Raw genomic sequence first — 20,545 nt, 5'->3', positions numbered from 1 at the left:
TCTAGGCGCGGAGCCAGGGGGGCCGGGTCCCTCGGTCTAGGCGCGGAGCCAGGGGCGCCGGGTCCCTCGGTCTAGGCGCGGAGCCAGGGGGGCCGGGTCCCTCGGTCTAGGCGCGGAGCCAGGGGCGCCGGGTCCCTCGGTCTAGGCGCGGAGCCAGGGGGGCCGGGTCCCTCGGTCTAGGCGCGGAGCCAGGGGTGCTGCAGGCTCTGGGCGGCCGGGCGCCGGGTCCCTCGGTCTAGGGGCGGAGCCAGGGGCGCCGGGTCCCTTGGTCTAGGCGCGGAGCCAGGGGCGCCGGGTCCCTCGGTCTAGGCGCGGAGCCAGGGGGGCCGGGTCCCTCGGTCTAGGCGCGGAGCCAGGGGTGCTGCAGGCTCTGGGCGGCCAGGCGCCGGGTCCCTCGGTCTAGGCGCGGAGCCAGGGGCGCCGGGTCCCTCGGTCTAGGCGCGGAGCCAGGGGGGCCGGGTCCCTCGGTCTAGGCGCGGAGCCAGGGGGGCCGGGTCCCTCGGTCTAGGCGCGGAGCCAGGGGCGCCGGGTCCCTCGGTCTAGGCGCGGAGCCAGGGGCGCCGGGTCCCTCGGTCTAGGCGCGGAGCCAGGGGGGCCGGGTCCCTCGGTCTAGGCGCGGAGCCAGGGGGGCCGGGTCCCTCGGTCTAGGCGCGGAGCCAGGGGGGCCGGGTCCCTCGGTCTAGGCGCGGAGCCAGGGGGGCCGGGTCCCTCGGTCTAGGCGCGGAGCCAGGGGCGCCGGGTCCCTCGGTCTAGGCGCGGAGCCAGGGGCGCGGGGTCCCTCGGTCTAGGCGCGGAGCCAGGGGCGCCGGGTCCCTCGGTCTAGGCGCGGAGCCAGGGGTGCTGCAGGCTCTGGGCGGCGGTGGCGCGCTGCTCGGGCAGGAACTCCAGCATGGGCAGCAGGAAGTGGGCGAAGGCGGCCGCCTGCTCCCGGGGCCACTCGTATTTCTCCAGCAGCACCGCGTCCAGCGCCCAGGGCCGCAGGCTGGGGATGTGCCGCAGCTCGCCTGGGGGGCGGGGTCCACGTCAGGCCGGGAATGCCTAGAGCCCTCCCCCAGCCCCCACTCCTCCCTGGGTCCTACGCCCCCGGGGATCCCCGATCCCCGGCCCCCTGGGGATCCCAGACCCCGACCCGCCCACTCCCCAGCCCCCTGGGGATCCCCGGCCCACTCCCCGGCCCCCCAGCCCCTCACCTCGGCGGGTGAAGTACTCGCGGGAGTAGCGCCCCGACAGCGCAAAGTGCGGGGGGATGGCGCCCAAGAGCTCCACCATGTGGGCAATGTGATCTGTGGGGGGAGGAGGGGGGGTCAGGCCCCAGACTGGTCAGCCCCTCTCCCCCCCCCCCCACTCCAGCCCTGGGGCTGGCTCTGGGCCCATCTCTTCTGCGTTCGGGGTGCGACTCACCCTCATCCCGGCTGTAGTCGTCGCCAGAGTGGGGCTCGAAGAGGTAGTCCCCCGTCGCCAGCTCAAAGGCCTGCAGGGACGGCGAGGGGGTTGGGCCCGGCCGGAGAGGGGTGGGGATGGGGGTCGGGGCCCGGCCGGAGAGGGGTGGGTTGGGCCCGGCCGGAGGGGGGATGGGGCCCGGCTGGAAGCGGGGGGGGGTTACAGCGGGGCGGGCAGCCCTGCCCCTGCCCCCCCAGCCAGGCGCGACTCCCCCAGCCGCAGCCGGAAGGGCTGTTGGCTCCCGTGCAGGGCCCAGGGCAGGGCCTTCGTCCTCTGGGGGGGGACACTTCCCTCAGCCCAGCCTAAAGCAACCCCCAGCCACTGGGCCCTGGGCCCCCCCTCCTGCTCTGCCGGCTCCCAGAGCCAAGGGGAATCTTCTGTCCCCCAGGCCCCAGGAGGGGAGACCCTGACGCTCCCCCAGTGAGTCCTGCCCCCCCATGCAGAGAGCGCTGCGGGGTGGGGAAACTGAGGCACCCCCCCACCCACTACAGCAGTGACTGAAACAGCACCCCCACTGTGTGTCAGGTGGTGCGTGGGGCACACGGGGGGCGGGGCCGGGCCGGAAGGGGGGGATCCGGCCGGAAGGGGGGGGTCCGGGGGGCAGGGCCCGGCCGGAAGGGAGGGGTCCGGGGGGCGGGGCTGGAAGGGGGGGTCCGGGGGGCGGGGCCCGGCCGGAAGGGAGGGGTCCGGGGGGCGGGGCCGGAAGGGGGGGGTCCGGGGGGGCAGGGCCCGGCCGGAAGGGGGGCGCACCATGCAGGCCGTGCTCCAGATGTCGGCGGGGGGGCCGTAGCCGGCGCCGATCAGCACTTCCAGGGCGCGGTACTGCCGGGTCTGAATGTCCTCGCTGAAGTGCTTGTGCTGGAGGGGGGCAGAGACGGTGACCTGCCCCACCCCGCCCCTGGGAGCAGCCGCATGCGAGCTCCCCCCCCCGGCGGGCCTGAGCTTCCCTATTCGCACCCCCCCCCAGCGGGCCTGAGCTTCCCTATTCGCCCCCCCCCCCCCCCAGCGGGCCTGAGCTTCCCCATTCGCCCCCCCCCCCAGCGGGCCTGAGCTTCCCTATTCGCCCCCCCCCCCCCGGCGGGCCTGAGCTTCCCCATTCACCCCCCCCAGCGGGCCTGAGCTTCCCCATTCGCCCCCCCCCCCCCAGCGGGCCTGAGCTTCCCCCCCCCCCCCCCCCCCCCCCCCAGCGGGCCTGAGCTTCCCCATTCGCCCCCCCCCCCCAGCGGGCCTGAGCTTCCCCATTCGCCCCCCCCCAGCCTGGGCCCTGAGCTTCCCCATTCGCCCCCCCCCCCGGCGGGCCTGAGCTTCCCCATTCCGCCTCCCCCCCCCCGCCCCCCCCCCCCCCCCCAGCCCCCCCCCCCCCCCCCCCCGGTGGGCCGCCCGCCCCCCCCAGCCCGGCCGGTGTGAGCTTCCCGCCCCTGGCCCCTCCGCTCTCAGTGTTGACCTGCTCCCCGGCGTGACCTGCTGTCCCCTGGGCCCCCGCGAGTCGCACCCCCCCCCCCACAGCGAGCACGGCAGGGCCCGGGGAAACTGAGGCACAGACAGAGTCACTCCAAAGACAACCCAACCACACACAGCACAACAAAGAAAGCAGGGACCCCGAGGGGGGCCGAGGCGCGTGGAGCCCACCCCTGCCAGGGCAGGGAGCCCCGAGCGGCAGGGAAGAGGAGCTGCGGGTTGTGTCCCCTGGGAAGCGCCCAGCTTGAGTCCCACGCGGGGGGGGGCGCCAGGCTGCCTGCCGCCGGGGGCCTGGCTGCCGAGGGGGCCAGCGCGGTGCACACCGGGTCCCGGCGCCGAGGCGGGCGAGCGGGGCCAGGCTCGTTCAGCAGCAGGGCTGGTGCCGTCTGCCCCGGCTCGGTGCGTGGGGGGAACAGGGGCCGGGCCGGGCCCAAGCGAGGCCCAAAGGCTCCGGCGTCCCCGCCTGCTGCGCTGCGGCGTCTGCCGGGACGAAACGGCTGCAGGGGGCCGAGCCCCCCGGGGTGCGTGAGGCGGCCGGAGCCCCCCGCTCGGGCGCTGGGCGGCGCCCGCAGAACCCGGGTCAGAGCCAGGCTGTCGGGGCGAAGGGCCGCAGACCAGCTTGACGGGGGCCCGCGATCTGCCCTCCGGGAGCCCTCGGCCAGGCCGGGGGGGCCGTGGACCGGGAGCGCCTCTGGCCCCTGCAAACCACGTGAGTGCTGGGGAGACGGGATCGCGGCCACAGGGGCGTCTTGGGGCCTGCGTGAGGTCGAGGGGGCTGAAAGGGGCCCCAGCCCCCCCCGAACACTGCAGGAGCCGCGGGAGAGGGGTGCCCAAGGGGGCTGGGTACAAAGCCCGGCAGAGGGGAAGAGCCGGTTCCCAGCGTGGGGCAGGCTGCGGGGCTCGGGGAGGTGTCGCCGCGCTCGCCCCTCCTGCCCCGGCCGGCTCCAAACGGGCTGGCGGCCCAACGGCGTCAGCGCTGCCTGGTGTCCGGCCGGCGCTGGAGCCTGGGACGTGTCCGCTCCGCACAGAGCCCCGGTCCCTGCAAGGGCAGGCTGGGAGCGTCTGCGCATCGGGCCGGAGCCGCCGGGCGATTCACCCAGGGCGGCCTGGGGGTGACCTCGCCCCCTCGAGCATGGCCCCGAGCGCGACTCCGCCACCCGGAGCGCTGGGAGTTTCCCTAAGGAGGCCCAAGCGGTAAAGTTGTAGCGGCTCCATCGCCGGGTGCCGGGCGTCGTCCCAGCCCCTCTGCTGACGCTCCAGCTCCATCGTCCCAGCCCCTCCGCCCGAGCCCCTCCGCCGGCGTCGTCCCAGCCCCTCTGCTGACGCTCCAGCTCCATCGCCCCAGCCCCTCCGCCCGAGCCCCTCCGCCGGCGCCGTCCCAGCCCCTCCGCCCGAGCCCCTCCGCCGGCGCCGTCCCAGCCCCTCCGCCCGAGCCCCTCCGCCGGCGTCGTCCCAGCCCCTCCGCCCGAGCCCCTCCGCCGGCGCCGTCCCAGCCCCTCCGCCCGAGCCCCTCCGCCGGCGTCGCCCCAGCCCCTCTGCTGACGCTCCAGCTCCATCGTCCCAGCCCCTCCGCCTGAGCCCCTCCGCCGGCGTCGCCCCAGCCCCTCCGCCTGAGCCCCTCCGCCGGCGTCGCCCCAGCCCCTCCGCCTGAGCCCCTCTGCCGGCATCGCCCCAGCCCCTCCGCCTGAGCCCCTCTGCCGGCATCGCCCCAGCCCCTCCGCCTGAGCCCCTCTGCCGACGCTCCAGCCCCTCCGCCTGAGCCCCTCCGCCGGCATCGCCCCAGCCCCTCCGCCTGAGCCCCTCCGCCGGCGTCGCCCCAGCCCCTCCGCCTGAGCCCCTCTGCCGACGCTCCAGCTCCTCTGCTGCCACTGCTCCCCCACCGGCCACCTCTCCAGCCCCTCCGCCCGCCGGGCACCGCTCCAGCGCTCGGCCCCCAGAGTCCCTGGCCCCTCCAGCCTTGCTCCCCCACGTCGGCCCTGCCTCACCACCCAGCAGGCGTTGCCCAGGTCTGCGATCTTCACGCGGATCCGGTCGGCGTTTTGGGGGTCCAGCGGGTTCACCAGGAACTCGGAGGCGCTGGCCGGCGCTGGGGGAGGACAGGGCGGCGTGAGGCCTGGCCCTGCGGGCCCCGGGCCCCAGCTGGCCCCCCACTCACCGCTGGGGGTGAGCAGCCCCCCGCGCTCCCGCTGCCCCGAGCTGCCTGACAGGCCGGAGCCGGAGGCCGTGGAGAAGAGGGAGCTGGAGAAGCCCGAGGTGGCCGACTCGGGGCTGGGGGCCCGGCCGTTCCAGGCGTCGTAGGGCGGCAGGGCCTGGAAGCCGGAGGACGAGGTCTGGCTCTGGGGGCTGCTGGCCAGGCTGCTGCTCCCGGGCAGGGGCCACTCTGGAGGGGCAAGGGGGGGACAGTGAGACCCCTGCAGGGGGGACAGTCCCCTCCCCCACCACCCATAAGGCCCCTAAGTTCCCCTGCCCCCCCATTTCCCCAACCCCAAAGGCCCCCTTGCGTCCCCCCATGTTCTCTGCCCAGGGACCCCCCAAAGCCCCTGCTGCCCCCCTCACCCTCTTCTGGGTCGGAGTCGGCCCCAGGCAGGGGGGGGCCCCCCCTCTCCAGCTCCTCCAGCCGCTGCAGGTCGCGGAGCCGCTCCTCCAGCAGCCGGCTCTGGCGCCGCTGCTTCCTCTTGAGCTTCCTGCGCTGGCTCCTGGAGAGCTGCGGGGAGCCCCCGTCAGTGCCCAGGCCGGGGGGCCACGGACACGGCAGAGACGAGCCCGGGCGCCCGGCGGGGGGGGGATCCAAGGGGCAGCGCCCGGCGGGGGGGGATCCAAGGGGCAGCGCCCGGCGGGGGGGGACACAAGGGGCAGCGCCCGGCGGGGGGAGGGGACACAAGGGGCAGCGCCCGGCGGGGGGGGATCCAAGGGGCAGCGCCCGGCGGGGGGGGATCCAAGGGGCAGCGCCCGGCGGGGGGGGATCCAAGGGGCAGGGCCCGGCGGGGGGGATCCAAGGGGCAGCGCCCGGCGGGGGGGGGATCCAAGGGGCAGCGCCCGGCGGGGGGGGATCCAAGGGGCAGCGCCCGGCGGGGGGGGGATCCAAGGGGCAGCGCCCGGCGGGGGGGGATCCAAGGGGCAGCGCCCGACGGGGGGGGATCCAAGGGGCAGCGCCCGGCGGGGGGGGGATCCAAGGGGCAGCGCCCGGCGGGGGGGGGGACCCAAGGGGCAGCGCCCGGCGGGGGGGGATCCAAGGGGCAGCGCCCGGCGGGGGGGGATCCAAGGGGCAGCGCCCGGCGGGGGGGGGTCCCAAGGGGCAGGCCCGGCGGGGGGGGGGGATCCAAGGGGCAGCGCCCGGCGGGGGGGGGGGACACAAGGGGCAGCGCCCGGCGGGGGGGGGTCCCAAGGGGCAGGCCCGGCGGGGGGGGGGGGGACCCAAGGGGCAGCGCCCGGCGGGAGGGGGGGACCCAAGGGGCAGGCCCGGCGGGGGGGGGGACCCAAGGGGCAGGCCCGGCGGCGGGGGGGGATCCAAGGGGCAGCGCCCGGCGGGGGGGGGATCCAAGGGGCAGGCCCGGCGGGGGGGGTCCCAAGGGGCAGCGCCCGGCGGGGGGGGGACCCAAGGGGCAGCGCCCGGCGGGGGGGGATCCAAGGGGCAGCGCCCGGCGGGGGGGGGTCCCAAGGGGCAGGCCCGGCGGGGGGGGGGGGACCCAAGGGGCAGCGCCCGGCGGGGGGAGGGGATCCAAGGGGCAGCGCCCGGCGGGGGGGGGGACCCAAGGGGCAGGCCCGGCGGGGGGGGGGACCCAAGGGGCAGGCCCGGCGGGGGGGGGTCCCAAGGGGCAGCGCCCGGCGGGGGGAGGGGACCCAAGGGGCAGCGCCCGGCGGGGGGGGAGGATCCAAGGGGCAGGCCCGGCGGGGGGGGGATCCAAGGGGCAGCGCCCGGCGGGGGGGGGTCCCAAGGGGCAGGCCCGGCGGGGGGGGGGGACCCAAGGGGCAGCGCCCGGCGGGGGGAGGGGATCCAAGGGGCAGCGCCCGGCGGGGGGGGGATCCAAGGGGCAGGCCCGGCGGGGGGGGGGGGGGATCCAAGGGGCAGCGCCCGGCGGGGGGGGGATCCAAGGGGCAGCGCCCGGCGGGGGGGGTCCCAAGGGGCAGGCCCGGCGGGGGGGGGACCCAAGGGGCAGCGCCCGGCGGGGGGGGGGGGACCCAAGGGGCAGGCCCGGCGGGGGGGGGGGGGGGATCCAAGGGGCAGCGCCCGGCGGGGGGGGGATCCAAGGGGCAGCGCCCGGCGGGGGGGGGTCCCAAGGGGCAGGCCCGGCGGGGGGGGGACCCAAGGGGCAGCGCCCGGCGGGGGGGGGGGGGATCCAAGGGGCAGGCCCGGCGGGGGGGGGGGATCCAAGGGGCAGCGCCCGGCGGGGGGGGGGGACCCAAGGGGCAGGCCCGGCGGGGGGAGGGGATCCAAGGGGCAGCGCCCGGCGGGGGGGGGGGGACCCAAGGGGCAGGCCCGGCGGGGGGGGGGGTCCCAAGGGGCAGCGCCGCGGGGGGGGGGGGACCCAAGGGGCAGCGCCCGGCGGGGGGGGGGGTCCCAAGGGGCAGGCCCGGCGGGGGGGGGGTCCCAAGGGGCAGCGCCCGGCGGGGGGGGGGACCCAAGGGGCAGCGCCCGGCGGGGGGGGGGGTCCCAAGGGGCAGGCCCGGCGGGGGGGGGGTCCCAAGGGGCAGCGCCCGGCGGGGGGGGGGTCCCAAGGGGCAGCGCCCGGCGGGGGGGGGTCCCAAGGGGCAGGCCCGGCGGGGGGGGGTCTGGGCTGTCCTGGTGGCTCCTGGTGCCGGTGCTGCCGAGTCTGTTCAACGCTGTGTCCCTGTCGCCCCAGGCCCCCACTGAGCCCCACGCCTGGCTGGGGGGGGCCGGGCAGGGGACCCCCCCCCCGGTGAGAAGGTGCCAGGGGCGGGGCACAAGCCGGCACCGAGGGCAGCCCCCTCCCCCCCCCCGCACTGACCTCCAGGCCCGGGGGAGCGGCGCTCACTGCGGAGACAGAGAGGAGAGTCTGAGAACACGGGGCCTTTCGCATGGACTGCTCCACCCACTGGACCGCACTGCCCGCCTGCTCCACCCACTGCACCGCACTGCCCGCCTGCTCCACCCACTGCACCGCGCTGCCCGCCTGCTCCACCCACTGGACCGCGCTGCCCGCCTGCTCCACCCACCGGACCGCACTGCCCGCCTGCTCCACCCACTGGACCCCGCTGCCCGCCTGCTCCACCCACCGGACCCCACTGCCCGCCTGCTCCACCCACTGGACCGCACTGCCCGCCTGCTCCACCCACCGGACCGCGCTGCCCGCCTGCTCCACCCACTGGACCGCACTGCCCGCCTGCTCCACCCACTGCACCCCGCTGCCCGCCTGCTCCACCCACTGCACCCCGCTGCCCGCCTGCTCCACCCACTGCACCCCGCTGCCCGCCTGCTCCACCCACTGCACCCCGCTGCCCGCCTGCTCCACCCACTGGACCGCACTGCCCGCCTGCTCCACCCACTGGACCGCACTGCCCGCCTGCTCCACCCACTGCACCCCGCTGCCCGCCTGCTCCACCCACTGGACCGCACTGCCCGCCTGCTCCACCCACTGCACCCCGCTGCCCGCCTGCTCCACCCACCGGACCCTGCTGCCCGCCTGCTCTACCCACCGGACCGCACTGCCCGCCTGCTCCACCCACTGCACCCCGCTGCCCGCCTGCTCCACCCACTGGACCGCACTGCCCGCCTGCTCCACCCACTGGACCGCACTGCCCGCCTGCTCCACCCACTGCACCCCGCTGCCCGCCTGCTCCACCCACTGCACCCCGCTGCCCGCCTGCTCCACCCACCGGACCCTGCTGCCCGCCTGCTCTACCCACCGGACCGCACTGCCCGCCTGCTCCACCCACCGGACCGCACTGCCCGCCTGCTCCACCCACTGGACCGCACTGCCCGCCTGCTCTACCCACCGCACCCCGCTGCCCGCCTGCTCCACCCACTGGACCCCACTGCCCGCCTGCTCCACCCACTGGACCGCACTGCCCGCCTGCTCCACCCACTGCACCGCGCTGCCCGCCTGCTCCACCCACTGGACCCCGCTGCCCGCCTGCTCCACCCACTGGACCCCGCTGCCCGCCTGCTCCACCCACTGCACCCCGCTGCCCGCCTGCTCCACCCACTGGACCGCACTGCCCGCCTGCTCCACCCACCGGACCCCGCTGCCCGCCTGCTCCACCCACTGCACCCCGCTGCCCGCCTGCTCCACCCACTGCACCGCGCTGCCCGCCTGCTCCACCCACTGGACCGCACTGCCCGCCTGCTCCACCCACCGGACCCCGCTGCCCGCCTGCTCCACCCACCGGACCCCGCTGCCCGCCTGCTCCACCCACCGGACCCCGCTGCCCGCCTGCTCCACCCACCGGACCCCGCTGCCCGCCTGCTCCACCCACCGGACCCCGCTGCCCGCCTGCTCCACCCACTGGACCGCACTGCCCGCCTGCTCCACCCACTGGACCCCGCTGCCCGCCTGCTCCACCCACTGGACCGCACTGCCCGCCTGCTCCACCCACGGGACCGCACTGCCCGCCTGCTCCACCCACTGGACCGCACTGCCCGCCTGCTCCACCCACTGGACCCCGCTGCCCGCCTGCTCCACCCACTGGACCGCACTGCCCGCCTGCTCCACCCACTGGACCCCGCTGCCCGCCTGCTCCACCCACTGGACCGCACTGCCCGCCTGCTCCACCCACCGGACCGCACTGCCCGCCTGCTCCACCCAGTGCACCCCGCTGCCCGCCTGCTCCACCCACTGGACCGCACTGCCCGCCTGCTCCACCCACCGGACCCCACTGCCCGCCTGCTCCACCCACCGGACCGCACTGCCCGCCTGCTCCACCCACCGGACCCCGCTGCCCGCCTGCTCCACCCACTGGACCGCACTGCCCGCCTGCTCCACCCACCGGACCGCACTGCCCGCCTGCTCCACCCACCGGACCCCGCTGCCCGCCTGCTCCACCCACTGGACCGCACTGCCCGCCTGCTCCACCCACTGGACCGCACTGCCCGCCTGCTCCACCCACTGCACCCCGCTGCCCGCCAGCTCCACCCACTGCACCCCGCTGCCCGCCTGCTCCACCCACTGGACCCCGCTGCCCGCCTGCTCCACCCACTGGACCGCACTGCCCGCCTGCTCCACCCACTGCACCCCGCTGCCCGCCTGCTCCACCCACTGGACCGCACTGCCCGCCTCCTCTACCCACTAGACCCCGCTGCCCGCCTGCTCCACCCACCGGACCCCGCTGCCCGCCTGCTCTACCCACTAGACCCCGCTGCCCGCCTGCTCCACCCACCGGACCGCACTGCCCGCCTGCTCCACCCACCGGACCGCACTGCCCGCCTGCTCCACCCACTGGACCGCACTGCCCGCCTGCTCCACCCACTGCACCCCGCTGCCCGCCTGCTCCACCCACCGGACCCCGCTGCCCGCCTGCTCCACCCACTGGACCCCGCTGCCCGCCTGCTCCACCCACTGGACCGCACTGCCCGCCTGCTCCACCCACTGGACCCCGCTGCCCGCCTGCTCCACCCACTGGACCGCACTGCCCGCCTGCTCCACCCACTGCACCCCGCTGCCCGCCTGCTCCACCCACTGGACCGCACTGCCCGCCTGCTCCACCCACTGGACCCCGCTGCCCGCCTGCTCCACCCACCGGACCGCGCTGCCCGCCTGCTCCACCCACCGGACCGCACTGCCCGCCTGCTCCACCCACTGGACCGCACTGCCCGCCTGCTCCACCCACTGCACCCCGCTGCCCGCCTGCTCCACCCACCGGACCGCACTGCCCGCCTGCTCCACCCACCGGACCCCACTGCCCGCCTGCTCTACCCACCGCACCCCGCTGCCCGCCTGCTCCACCCACCGGACCCCGCTGCCCGCCTGCTCCACCCACTGGACCCCGCTGCCCGCCTGCTCCACCCACTGCACCCCGCTGCCCGCCTGCTCCACCCACTGGACCGCACTGCCCGCCTCCTCCACCCACCGGACCCCGCTGCCCGCCTGCTCCACCCACTGGACCGCACTGCCCGCCTCCTCCACCCACCGGACCCCGCTGCCCGCCTGCTCCACCCACTGGACCGCACTGCCCGCCTCCTCCACCCACCGGACCCCGCTGCCCGCCTGCTCCACCCACCGGACCCCGCTGCCCGCCTGCTCCACCCACTGCACCCCGCTGCCCGCCTGCTCCACCCACTGCACCCCGCTGCCCGCCTGCTCCACCCACTGGACCGCACTGCCCGCCTGCTCCACCCACTGCACCCCGCTGCCCGCCTGCTCCACCCACTGGACCCCGCTGCCCGCCTGCTCCACCCACCGGACCCCGCTGCCCGCCTGCTCCACCCACTGGACCGCACTGCCCGCCTGCTCCACCCACTGGACCACACTGCCCGCCTATTCCACCCACTGGACCGCACTGCCCGCTCCACCCACCGGGCCGCACTGCCCGCCTGCTCCACCCACTGCACCCCGCTGCCCGCCTGCTCCACCCACTGGACCCCGCTGCCCGCCTGCTCCACCCACTGGACCGCACTGCCCGCCTGCTCTACCCACTAGACCCCGCTGCCCGCCTGCTCCACCCACCGGACCCCGCTGCCCGCCTGCTCCACCCACTGGACCGCGCTGCCCGCCTGCTCCACCCACTGCACCCCGCTGCCCGCCTGCTCCACCCACTGGACCGCACTGCCCGCCTGCTCCACCCACCGGACCCCGCTGCCCGCCTGCTCCACCCACTGGACCGCACTGCCCGCCTCCTCCACCCACCGGACCCCGCTGCCCGCCTGCTCCACCCACTGGACCGCACTGCCCGCCTCCTCCACCCACTGGACCCCGCTGCCCGCCTGCTCCACCCACCGGACCGCGCTGCCCGCCTGCTCCACCCACTGCACCCCGCTGCCCGCCTGCTCCACCCACTGCACCCCGCTGCCCGCCTGCTCCACCCACTGGACCGCACTGCCCGCCTGCTCCACCCACTGCACCCCGCTGCCCGCCTGCTCCACCCACTGCACCCCGCTGCCCGCCTGCTCCACCCACTGGACCCCGCTGCCCGCCTGCTCCACCCACTGGACCGCACTGCCCGCCTGCTCCACCCACCGGGCCGCACTGCCCGCCTGCTCCACCCACTGCACCCCGCTGCCCGCCTGCTCCACCCACTGGACCCCGCTGCCCGCCTGCTCCACCCACCGCACCGCACTGCCCGCCTGCTCTACCCACTGGACCGCACTGCCCGCCTGCTCCACCCACTGCACCCCGCTGCCCGCCTGCTCCACCCACTGCACCCCGCTGCCCGCCTGCTCCACCCACTGGACCCCGCTGCCCGCCTGCTCCACCCACTGGACCGCACTGCCCGCCTGCTCCACCCACTGGACCGCACTGCCCGCCTGCTCCACCCACCGGGCCGCACTGCCCGCCTGCTCCACCCACTGCACCCCGCTGCCCGCCTGCTCCACCCACTGGACCCCGCTGCCCGCCTGCTCCACCCACTGGACCCCACTGCCCGCCTGCTCCACCCACTGCACCCCGCTGCCCGCCTGCTCCACCCACCGGACCCCGCTGCCCGCCTGCTCCACCCACTGGACCGCACTGCCCGCCTGCTCCACCCACTGGACCCCGCTGCCCGCCTGCTCCACCCACTGCACCCCGCTGCCCGCCTGCTCCACCCACTGGACCGCACTGCCCGCCTGCTCCACCCACTGCACCCCGCTGCCCGCCTGCTCCACCCACTGGACCGCACTGCCCGCCTGCTCCACCCACCGGACCCCGCTGCCCGCCTGCTCCACCCACCGGACCCCGCTGCCCGCCTGCTCCACCCACTGGACCTCACTGCCCGCCTGCTCCACCCACTGCACCCCGCTGCCCGCCTGCTCCACCCACTGCACCCCGCTGCCCGCCTGCTCCACCCACCGCACCCTGCTGCCCGCCTGCTCCACCCCCTGGACCGCACTGCCCGCCTGCTCCACCCACCGGACCCCACTGCCCGCCTGCTCCACCCACCGGACCGCGCTGCCCGCCTGCTCCACCCACCGCACCCCGCTGCCCGCCTGCTCCACCCACCGGACCCCGCTGCCCGCCTGCTCCACCCACTGCACCCCGCTGCCCGCCTGCTCCACCCACTGGACCGCACTGCCCGCCTCCTCCACCCACCGGACCCCGCTGCCCGCCTGCTCCACCCACTGGACCGCACTGCCCGCCTCCTCCACCCACCGGACCCCGCTGCCCGCCTGCTCCACCCACTGGACCGCACTGCCCGCCTCCTCCACCCACTGGACCCCGCTGCCCGCCTGCTCCACCCACTGCACCCCGCTGCCCGCCTGCTCCACCCACTGGACCGCACTGCCCGCCTGCTCCACCCACTGCACCCCGCTGCCCGCCTGCTCCACCCACTGCACCCCGCTGCCCGCCTGCTCCACCCACCGGACCCCGCTGCCCGCCTGCTCTACCCACTAGACCCCGCTGCCCGCCTGCTCCACCCACCGGACCGCACTGCCCGCCTGCTCCACCCACTGCACCGCGCTGCCCGCCTGCTCCACCCACCGCACCCCGCTGCCCGCCTGCTCCACCCACCGGACCCCGCTGCCCGCCTGCTCTACCCACTAGACCCCGCTGCCCGCCTGCTCCACCCACCGGACCGCACTGCCCGCCTGCTCCACCCACTGGACCGCACTGCCCGCCTGCTCCACCCACTGGACCGCACTGCCCGCCTGCTCCACCCACCGGACCCCGCTGCCCGCCTGCTCCACCCACCGGACCCCGCTGCCCGCCTGCTCCACCCACTGCACCCCGCTGCCCGCCTGCTCCACCCACTGGACCGCACTGCCCGCCTCCTCCACCCACCGGACCCCGCTGCCCGCCTGCTCTACCCACTGGACCGCACTGCCCGCCTGCTCTACCCACCGGACCCCGCTGCCCGCCTGCTCTACCCACTAGACCCCGCTGCCCGCCTGCTCTACCCACCGGACCCCGCTCCCCGCCTGCTCTACCCACCGGACCCCGCTCCCCGCCTGCTCTACCCACTGCACCCCGCTCCCCACCTGCTCTACCCACCGGACCCCGCTGCCCGCCTGCTCTACCCACTAGACCCCGCTCCCCGCCTGCTCTACCCACTGGACCCCGCTGCCCGCCTGCTCTACTCACTAGACCCCGCTCCCCGCCTGCTCTACCCACCGGACCCCGCTGCCCGCCTGCTCTACCCACTAGACCCCGCTCCCCGCCTGCTCTACCCACTGGACCCCGCTGCCCGCCTGCTCTACCCACTAGACCCCGCTCCCCGCCTGCTCTACCCCCTGGACCCCACTCCCCACCTGCTCTACCCACTGGACCCTGCTCCCTGACTGCTCTACCCACCGGACCCCGCTGCCCCCTGCTCTACCCACCGGACCCCGCTCCCCGCCTGCTCTACCCACTGGACCCTGCTGCCCGCCTGCTCTACCCACTGGACCCCGCTCCCCACCTGCTCTACCCACTGGACCCCGCTGCCCCCTGCTCTACCCACCGGTCCCCGCTCCCCGCCTGCTCTACCCACTGGACCCTGCTCCCCGCCTGCTCCACCCACTGGACCGCGCTGCCCGCCTGCTCTACCCACTGGACCCCGCTCCCCACCTGCTCTACCCACTGGACCCCGCTCCCCGCCTGCTCTACCCACTGCACCCCGCTCCCCGCCTGCTCTACCCACTAGACCCCGCTGCCCGCCTGCTCTACCCACCGGAACCTGCTCCCCGCCTGCTCTACCCACTAGACCCCGCTGCCCGCCTGCTCTACCCCCTGGACCCCGCTGCCCGCCTGCTCTACCCACTAGACCCCGCTGCCCGCCTGCCCTACCCACTAGACCCCGCTCCCCACCTGCTCTACCCACTAGACCCCGCTGCCCGCCTGCTCTACCCACTGGACCCCGCTCCCCGCCTGCTCTACCCACTAGATCCCGCTCCCCGCCTGCTCTACTCACTAGACCCCGCTCTCCGCCTGCTCTACCCCCTGGACCCCGCTCCCCACCTGCTCTACCCACTAGACCCCGCTGCCCGCCTGCTCCACCCACTGCACCCCGCTGCCTGCCTGCTCCACCCACTGCACCCCGCTGCCCGCCTGCTCCACCCACTGGACCGCACTGCCCGCCTGCTCCACCCACTGGACCGCACTGCCCGCCTGCTCCACCCACCGGACCCCGCTGCCCGCCTGCTCCACCCACTGCACCCCGCTCCCCGCCTGCTCTACCCACCGGATCCCGCTGCCCGCCTGCTCCACCCACTGCACCCCGCTGCCCGCCTGCTCCACCCACCGGACCCCGCTGCCCGCCTGCTCTACCCACCGGACCCCGCTGCCCGCCTGCTCCACCCACTAGACCCCGCTGCCCGCCTGCTCTACCCCCTAGACCCCGCTGCCCGCCTGCTCTACCCACCGGACCCCGCTCCCCGCCTGCTCTACCCACCGGACCCTGCTGCCCGCCTGCTCTACCCACTAGACCCCGCTGCCCGCCTGCTCCGCCCACCAGACCCCGCTCCCCGCCTGCTCTACCCACCGGACCCCGCTCCCCGCCTGCTCTACCCACCGGACCCTGCTCCCCGCCTGCTCTACCCACTGCACCCCGCTCCCCACCTGCTCTACCCACCGGACCCCGCTGCAGCACCTGCGGCACAGACAGGCGGTACAGCCCGGGAGAGCCCGCCGGCCCCTTCCACTCAGGACGGGAGGGCGGCCGTGCGGGGCAGGGGACTGTGGGGGGCAGCCGTGGGGCCGTGAGGGGCAGGAGACGCTGGGGGGCAGCCGTGGGGCAGGAGATGCTGGGGGGCAGCCGTGGGGCCGTGAGGGACAGGAGATGCTGGGGGGCAGCCGTGGGGCAGGAGATGCTGGGGGGGCAGCCCTGCAGTGGTGGCAGGAGACTGCGTGGGGGCAGGGGACTGTGGGGGGCAGCCGTGGGGCCGTGAGGGGCAGGAGACGCTGGGGGGCAGCCGTGGGGCAGGAGAGGGCACAGGAGGAGATGCTGGGGGGAGCCCTGGGGCAGGAGATGCTGGGGGGCAGCCGTGGGGCCGTGAGGGACAGGAGATGCTGGGGGGCAGAAGTGGGGGCAGAAGTGGGGCAGGAGATGCTGGGGGGCAGCCGTGGGGCAGGAGACCCTGGGCAGGAGACCCTGGGGGGCAGCCCTGGGGCAGGAGTCGCTGGGGGGCAGCCCTGGGGCAGGAGTCGCTGGGGGGCAGCCGTGGGGCAGGAGATGCTGGGGGGCAGCCGTGGGGCCGTGAGGACTGGCCTTATCCTGCCCAATGAGAACCCTTCATGAAATTACAGGAAGCTGCAAGGGGGCCATAAAACTAACCCCATCGGCTCCCCCATCCCAACCAGACAAGGGGGCTGGTGGGTAGAGCTGAGCTGGGCGCCCTGACACCTGGGGTGTCTGGGGGCAGCGGGGTCCAGTGGTTAGAGCGGGCGGGGTCTCCCCTGGCTCAGGGGCGGGGCTGGAGGCTGCCGGGTCCAGTGGCTAGAGCGGGCGGGGTCTCCTCTGGCTCAGGGGCGGGGCTGGGGGCAGCGGGGTCTCCTCTGGCTCAGGGGCGGGGCTGGGGGCAGCGGGGTCCAGTGGCTAGAGCGGGCGGGGTCTCCTCTGGCTCAGGGGCGGGGCCGGGAGTGGGGCTGGGGGCAGCGGGGTCCAGTGTCTAGAGCGGGCGGGGTCTCCCCGGTTCAGGGGGCGGGGCAGGGGGGGGGATGGGGGCAGCGGGGTCCAGTGGCTAGAGCGGGCGGGGTCTCCCCTGGCTCAGGGGGTGGGGCAGGGGGTGGGGCTGGGGGCAGCGGGGTCCAGTGGTTAGAGCGGGCGGGGTCTCCCTGGCTCAGGGGCGGGGCAGGGGGGTGGGGCTGGGGGCAGCAGGGTCCAGTGGTTAGAGCGGGCGGGGTCTCCCCTGGCTCGGGGGCGGGGCCGGAGGCGGGGTCTCCCTGGCTCGGGGCGGGGCAAGGGGCGGGGCCGGGGTCTCCCCTGGCTCGGGGGCGGGGCAAGGGGCGGGGCCGGGGTCTCCCCTGCCTTGGGGGAGGGGCAAGGGGCGGGGCCGGGGTCTCCCCTGGCTCGGGGGCGGGGCCGGGGCGGGGCCGGGGCCGTACCTGGCGCAGGATGCTCTTCACGCAGGGCAGGGGCAGCCCCTGGTAGTTGGATTTAATGACCCATTTCAGCAGCTGGTGGCCCAGCACCTCCAGCACCAGGCAGACATCCGGCCGCGTCAAGGAAAGCGCCAGGGGCCGGACGCTGGGGTCTCTCCAGCCCGGGGAGGGGAGGGGGCTGGGGGCCCGGGGGGCGGGGTCTCTCCAGCCCGGGGAGGGGAGGGGCTGGGGGCCCGGGGGGCGGGGTCTCTCCCGGGGAGGGGAGGGGCTGGGGGCCGGGGGGGGGGTCTCTCCCGGGGGAGGGGGGGTCTCTCCAGCCCGGGGGGAGGGGGGAGGGAGGGGGGGCAGGGGCCCGGGGGGCGGGGGTCTCCGGGGAGGGGAGGGGCTGGGGGCCCGGGGGGCGGGGGTCTCTCCGGGGAGGGGAGGGGCTGGGGGCCCGGGGGGCGGGGTCTGGGGGCTGGGGGCCCGGGGGCGGGGAGGGGAGGGGAGGGGGGAGGCCCGGGGGGCGGGGTCTCTCCCGGGGGGGAGGGGGGGGGCCTGGGGGCCCGGGGGAGGGGCTGGGGTCTCTCCCGGGGAGGGGAGGGGCTGGGGGCCCGGGGGGCGGGGTCTCGGGGAGGGGAGGGGCTGGGGGCCGGGGGGGGGGGTCTCTCCCGGGGAGGGGAGGGGGCTGGGGGCCCGGGGGGCGGGGTCTCTCCCGGGGAGGGGAGGGGCTGGGGGCCCGGGGGGCAGGGCCCGGGGGCGGGGGGCTCTCCCGGGGAGGGGAGGGGCTGGGGCCCGGGGGGGGGGCGGGGTCTCTCCCGGGGAGGGGAGGGGCTGGGGGCCCGGGGGGCAGGGCCCGAGGGGAGGGGCTGGGGGCCGGGAGGGGGGGGTCTCTCCCCTGGGGAGGGGAGGGGCTGGGGAGGGGCCCCGGGGGGCGGGGTCTCTCCCGGGGAGGGGAGGGGGCTGGGGAGGGGCCCGGGGGCGGGGTCTCTCCCGGGGGGGAGGGGCTGGGGGCCCGGGGGGCGGGGTCTCTCCCGGGGGGGGGAGGGGCTGGGGGGCCCGGGGGGCAGGGTCTCTCCCGGGGAGGGGCTGGGGGAGGGGGGGGGCTGGGGAGGGGCCGGGCCCGGGGGGCGGGGTCTCTCCCGGGGAGGGGAGGGGCTGAGGGCCCGGGGGGCGGGGTCTCTCCTGGGGAGGGGAGGGGGCTGGGGGCCCGGGGGGCGGGGTCTCTCCCGGGGAGGGGAGGGGGCTGGGGGCCCGGGGGGCGGGGTCTCTCCCGGGGAGGGGAGGGGCTGGGGGCCCGGGGGGCAGGGTCTCTCCGGGAGGGGCTGGGGGCCAGGGGGGCGGGGTCTCCGGGGGGGGAGGGGCTGGGGGCCCGGGGGGCGGGGGTCTCTCCCGGGGAGGGGAGGGGCTGGGGGCCCGGGGGCGGGGTCTCTCCCGGGGAGGGGAGGGGCTGGGGCCCGGGGGGCGGGGGGTCTCTGGGGGAGGGGGAGGGGGCTGGGGGCCCGGGGGCGGGGTCTCTCCCGGGGAGGGGAGGGGCTGGGGGCCCGGGGGGCGGGGTCTCTCCCGGGGGAGGGGGAGGGGCTGGGGGAGGGGCTGAGGGCCCGGGGGGCGGGGTCTCTCCCGGGGAGGGAGGGGCTGGGGGCCAGGGGGGCGGGGTCTCTCCCGGGGAGGGGAGGGGCTGGGGCCCGGGGGGGGGCAGGGGTCTCTCCCAGGGAGGGGAGGGGCTGGGGGCCAGGGGGCGGGGTCTCTCCTGGGGGAGGGGAGGGGCCCGGCGCCTGGCGCCCCCTGAAGGATACGGACGCCGTTGATCCCTGAGATCTTGAAGTCGTCCAGCAGCTGAACAATGGCCTCTCTCTTGGGGTCGCTGGGGTCGGAGTCCCGCACCTGGGGGGAGGGTGAGCAGAGCCCCGGGCTGGGGGGGCAGGCAGCGGGGGCGGGGGGGCACTCACGCATTTGAGCAGTTTGATCTCGTCCAAGGCCGTCTCGGCGTAGTGCCCGAGGCGCTCTTCACCACCTTCAGCGCCACGAAGCGCTTCCGCCTGCGGGGGGCTCCGTGCCCCACACACCCCACACTGAGCCAGGGGTCCTGCCCCCCTGGGGCCGCTGGACAGTGTCCCCCCGCAGGAGAGCCTCGGCCTCCAGGCCCCCAGCCCCTCCCCCCGGGCAGGAGAGACCCCCCGGCCTCTGGGCCCCAAACCCCTCTCCCCAGGCAGGAGAGACCTCCAGACCCTCAGCCCCTCCCCCGGGCAGGAGAGACCCCCCGGCCTCTGGGCCCCAAACCCCTCCCCCAGCCAGGAGAGACCTCCAGACCCTCAGCCCCTCCCCCCGGGCAGGAGAGACCCCCCAGCCTCTGGGCCCCCAACCCCTCCCCCAGCCAGGAGAGACCTCCAGACCCTCAGCCCCTCCCCCCGGGCAGGAGAGACCCCCCGGCCTCTGGGCCCCCAGCCCCTCCCCCAGCCAGGAGAGGCCCCGGGCCCCCAGCCCCTCCCCGGGCAGGGGAGGCCCCGGCCCCACTCACTGGAGGTCCCAGCAGAGCCAGACGGTGGAGAAGTGGCCCCAGCCCAGCTTGCGGACCACGTGGTGGCGCCCGTTGAACAGGTCTCCGATGGCCACGGGGTAGTATCCACCTGGGGGGAGCCACGACCCCCCGCGTCACCCCCGGGCCCGCCGCACACAGACCCCCCCGCCCTCCTCCCAGGTGGGCCTGCCCACGGGATGGCACATCCCCGCCCGCCCGCCGTGGTCCAGCCCTGCCCCCCCGCCCAGATGGCCGTGGTATGTGCCCCCCTGTGGGCCCCATGGTTCAGTCCAGATCCCCCCACCTTTGCAGTAGTCCCGGGGATCCTCCTGCTCCTCCTCGTCGGAGCCCAGGCGGCCCCCGGGCAGGGGGGCGGGGGGGGCTCCGTGGGGCTGCCGGGCTCGGGCGCCCTGGGGGCGAGAGGGGGGTTAGCGGAGCAGACCCCAGGCTGAGAAGGGGGTGTAGGCCGGGGGCAGACCCCTCCCCGGAGCCGCCTGTCGGGGCGCAGTGCATGCTGGGAGCCTGCCCCCAGCTCACAATGACCTCACCCCCCAGCTGGCACCGCCAGGTTAAAAATAGCTGCCAGCCAGCTGGGGCCAGCTGAGGGGGGTCTGGCCCTGGCGAGACTGCCCCCCCAACCGGCCCCCCCAACAGCCGCCCTCCAAGCCGCCGGGCCCGGGGTCCCGAATAGCCAGCCCCGCCCATTCCGGGGAGCCCAGAGGCCAGGGCGATGGGCCCGCACTCACCCAGGGGGAGCTGCCTGTGGCCTCGTCTCCTTCTTGCGTTTCTTTTTGGCTTTCTTGCTGTGGGCACTGCCTGGACCTGGGGGGAAGGAGGAGCAGGGGGCTGGCAGCAGCCCCCCAGTCACTAGTCACTATGCCAGCCCGCCCTCCCCCCACATGCCGCCTGCCCCCACCACTCACCCTTCCTGCTGCTCATGTCGCCCCCCTCTCCGGCGCGCCCTGCTGCGCATGTGCGGCCCCCCTGCTGCTGCACGTGGGGGAATCCCTGGGAGGGCCCCCCCCTCCCTCTGGGGGCGGGG

The 20,545-nt window shown here is 77.1% G+C and overlaps 1 protein-coding gene across 1 annotated transcript; it reads right to left on the bottom strand.

Moving 5' to 3' along the window:
• Positions 1–246: 246 nt before the first annotated feature.
• On the bottom strand, positions 247–20,545 carry SRPK3 (SRSF protein kinase 3). Its single transcript, XM_089770460.1, is given in 15 exon segments — positions 247–1,004; positions 1,191–1,283; positions 1,402–1,471; positions 2,191–2,298; positions 4,884–4,984; positions 5,054–5,278; positions 5,455–5,746; positions 16,782–17,116; positions 18,782–18,869; positions 18,935–18,979; positions 18,982–19,024; positions 19,504–19,612; positions 19,808–19,913; positions 20,250–20,325; positions 20,427–20,545. Coding segments are annotated over 15 exon segments (1,926 nt in total). The 5' UTR covers positions 20,477–20,545; the 3' UTR covers positions 247–819.

Source organism: Pelodiscus sinensis, chromosome 18 (assembly GCF_052426305.1).
Source record: "Pelodiscus sinensis isolate ZL-2025 chromosome 18, ASM5242630v1, whole genome shotgun sequence".
Lineage (NCBI taxonomy): Eukaryota > Metazoa > Chordata > Testudines > Trionychidae > Pelodiscus > Pelodiscus sinensis.
Note: the sequence above shows the minus strand (reverse complement) of the source record. Positions and strands in the feature narration are given on the sequence as shown.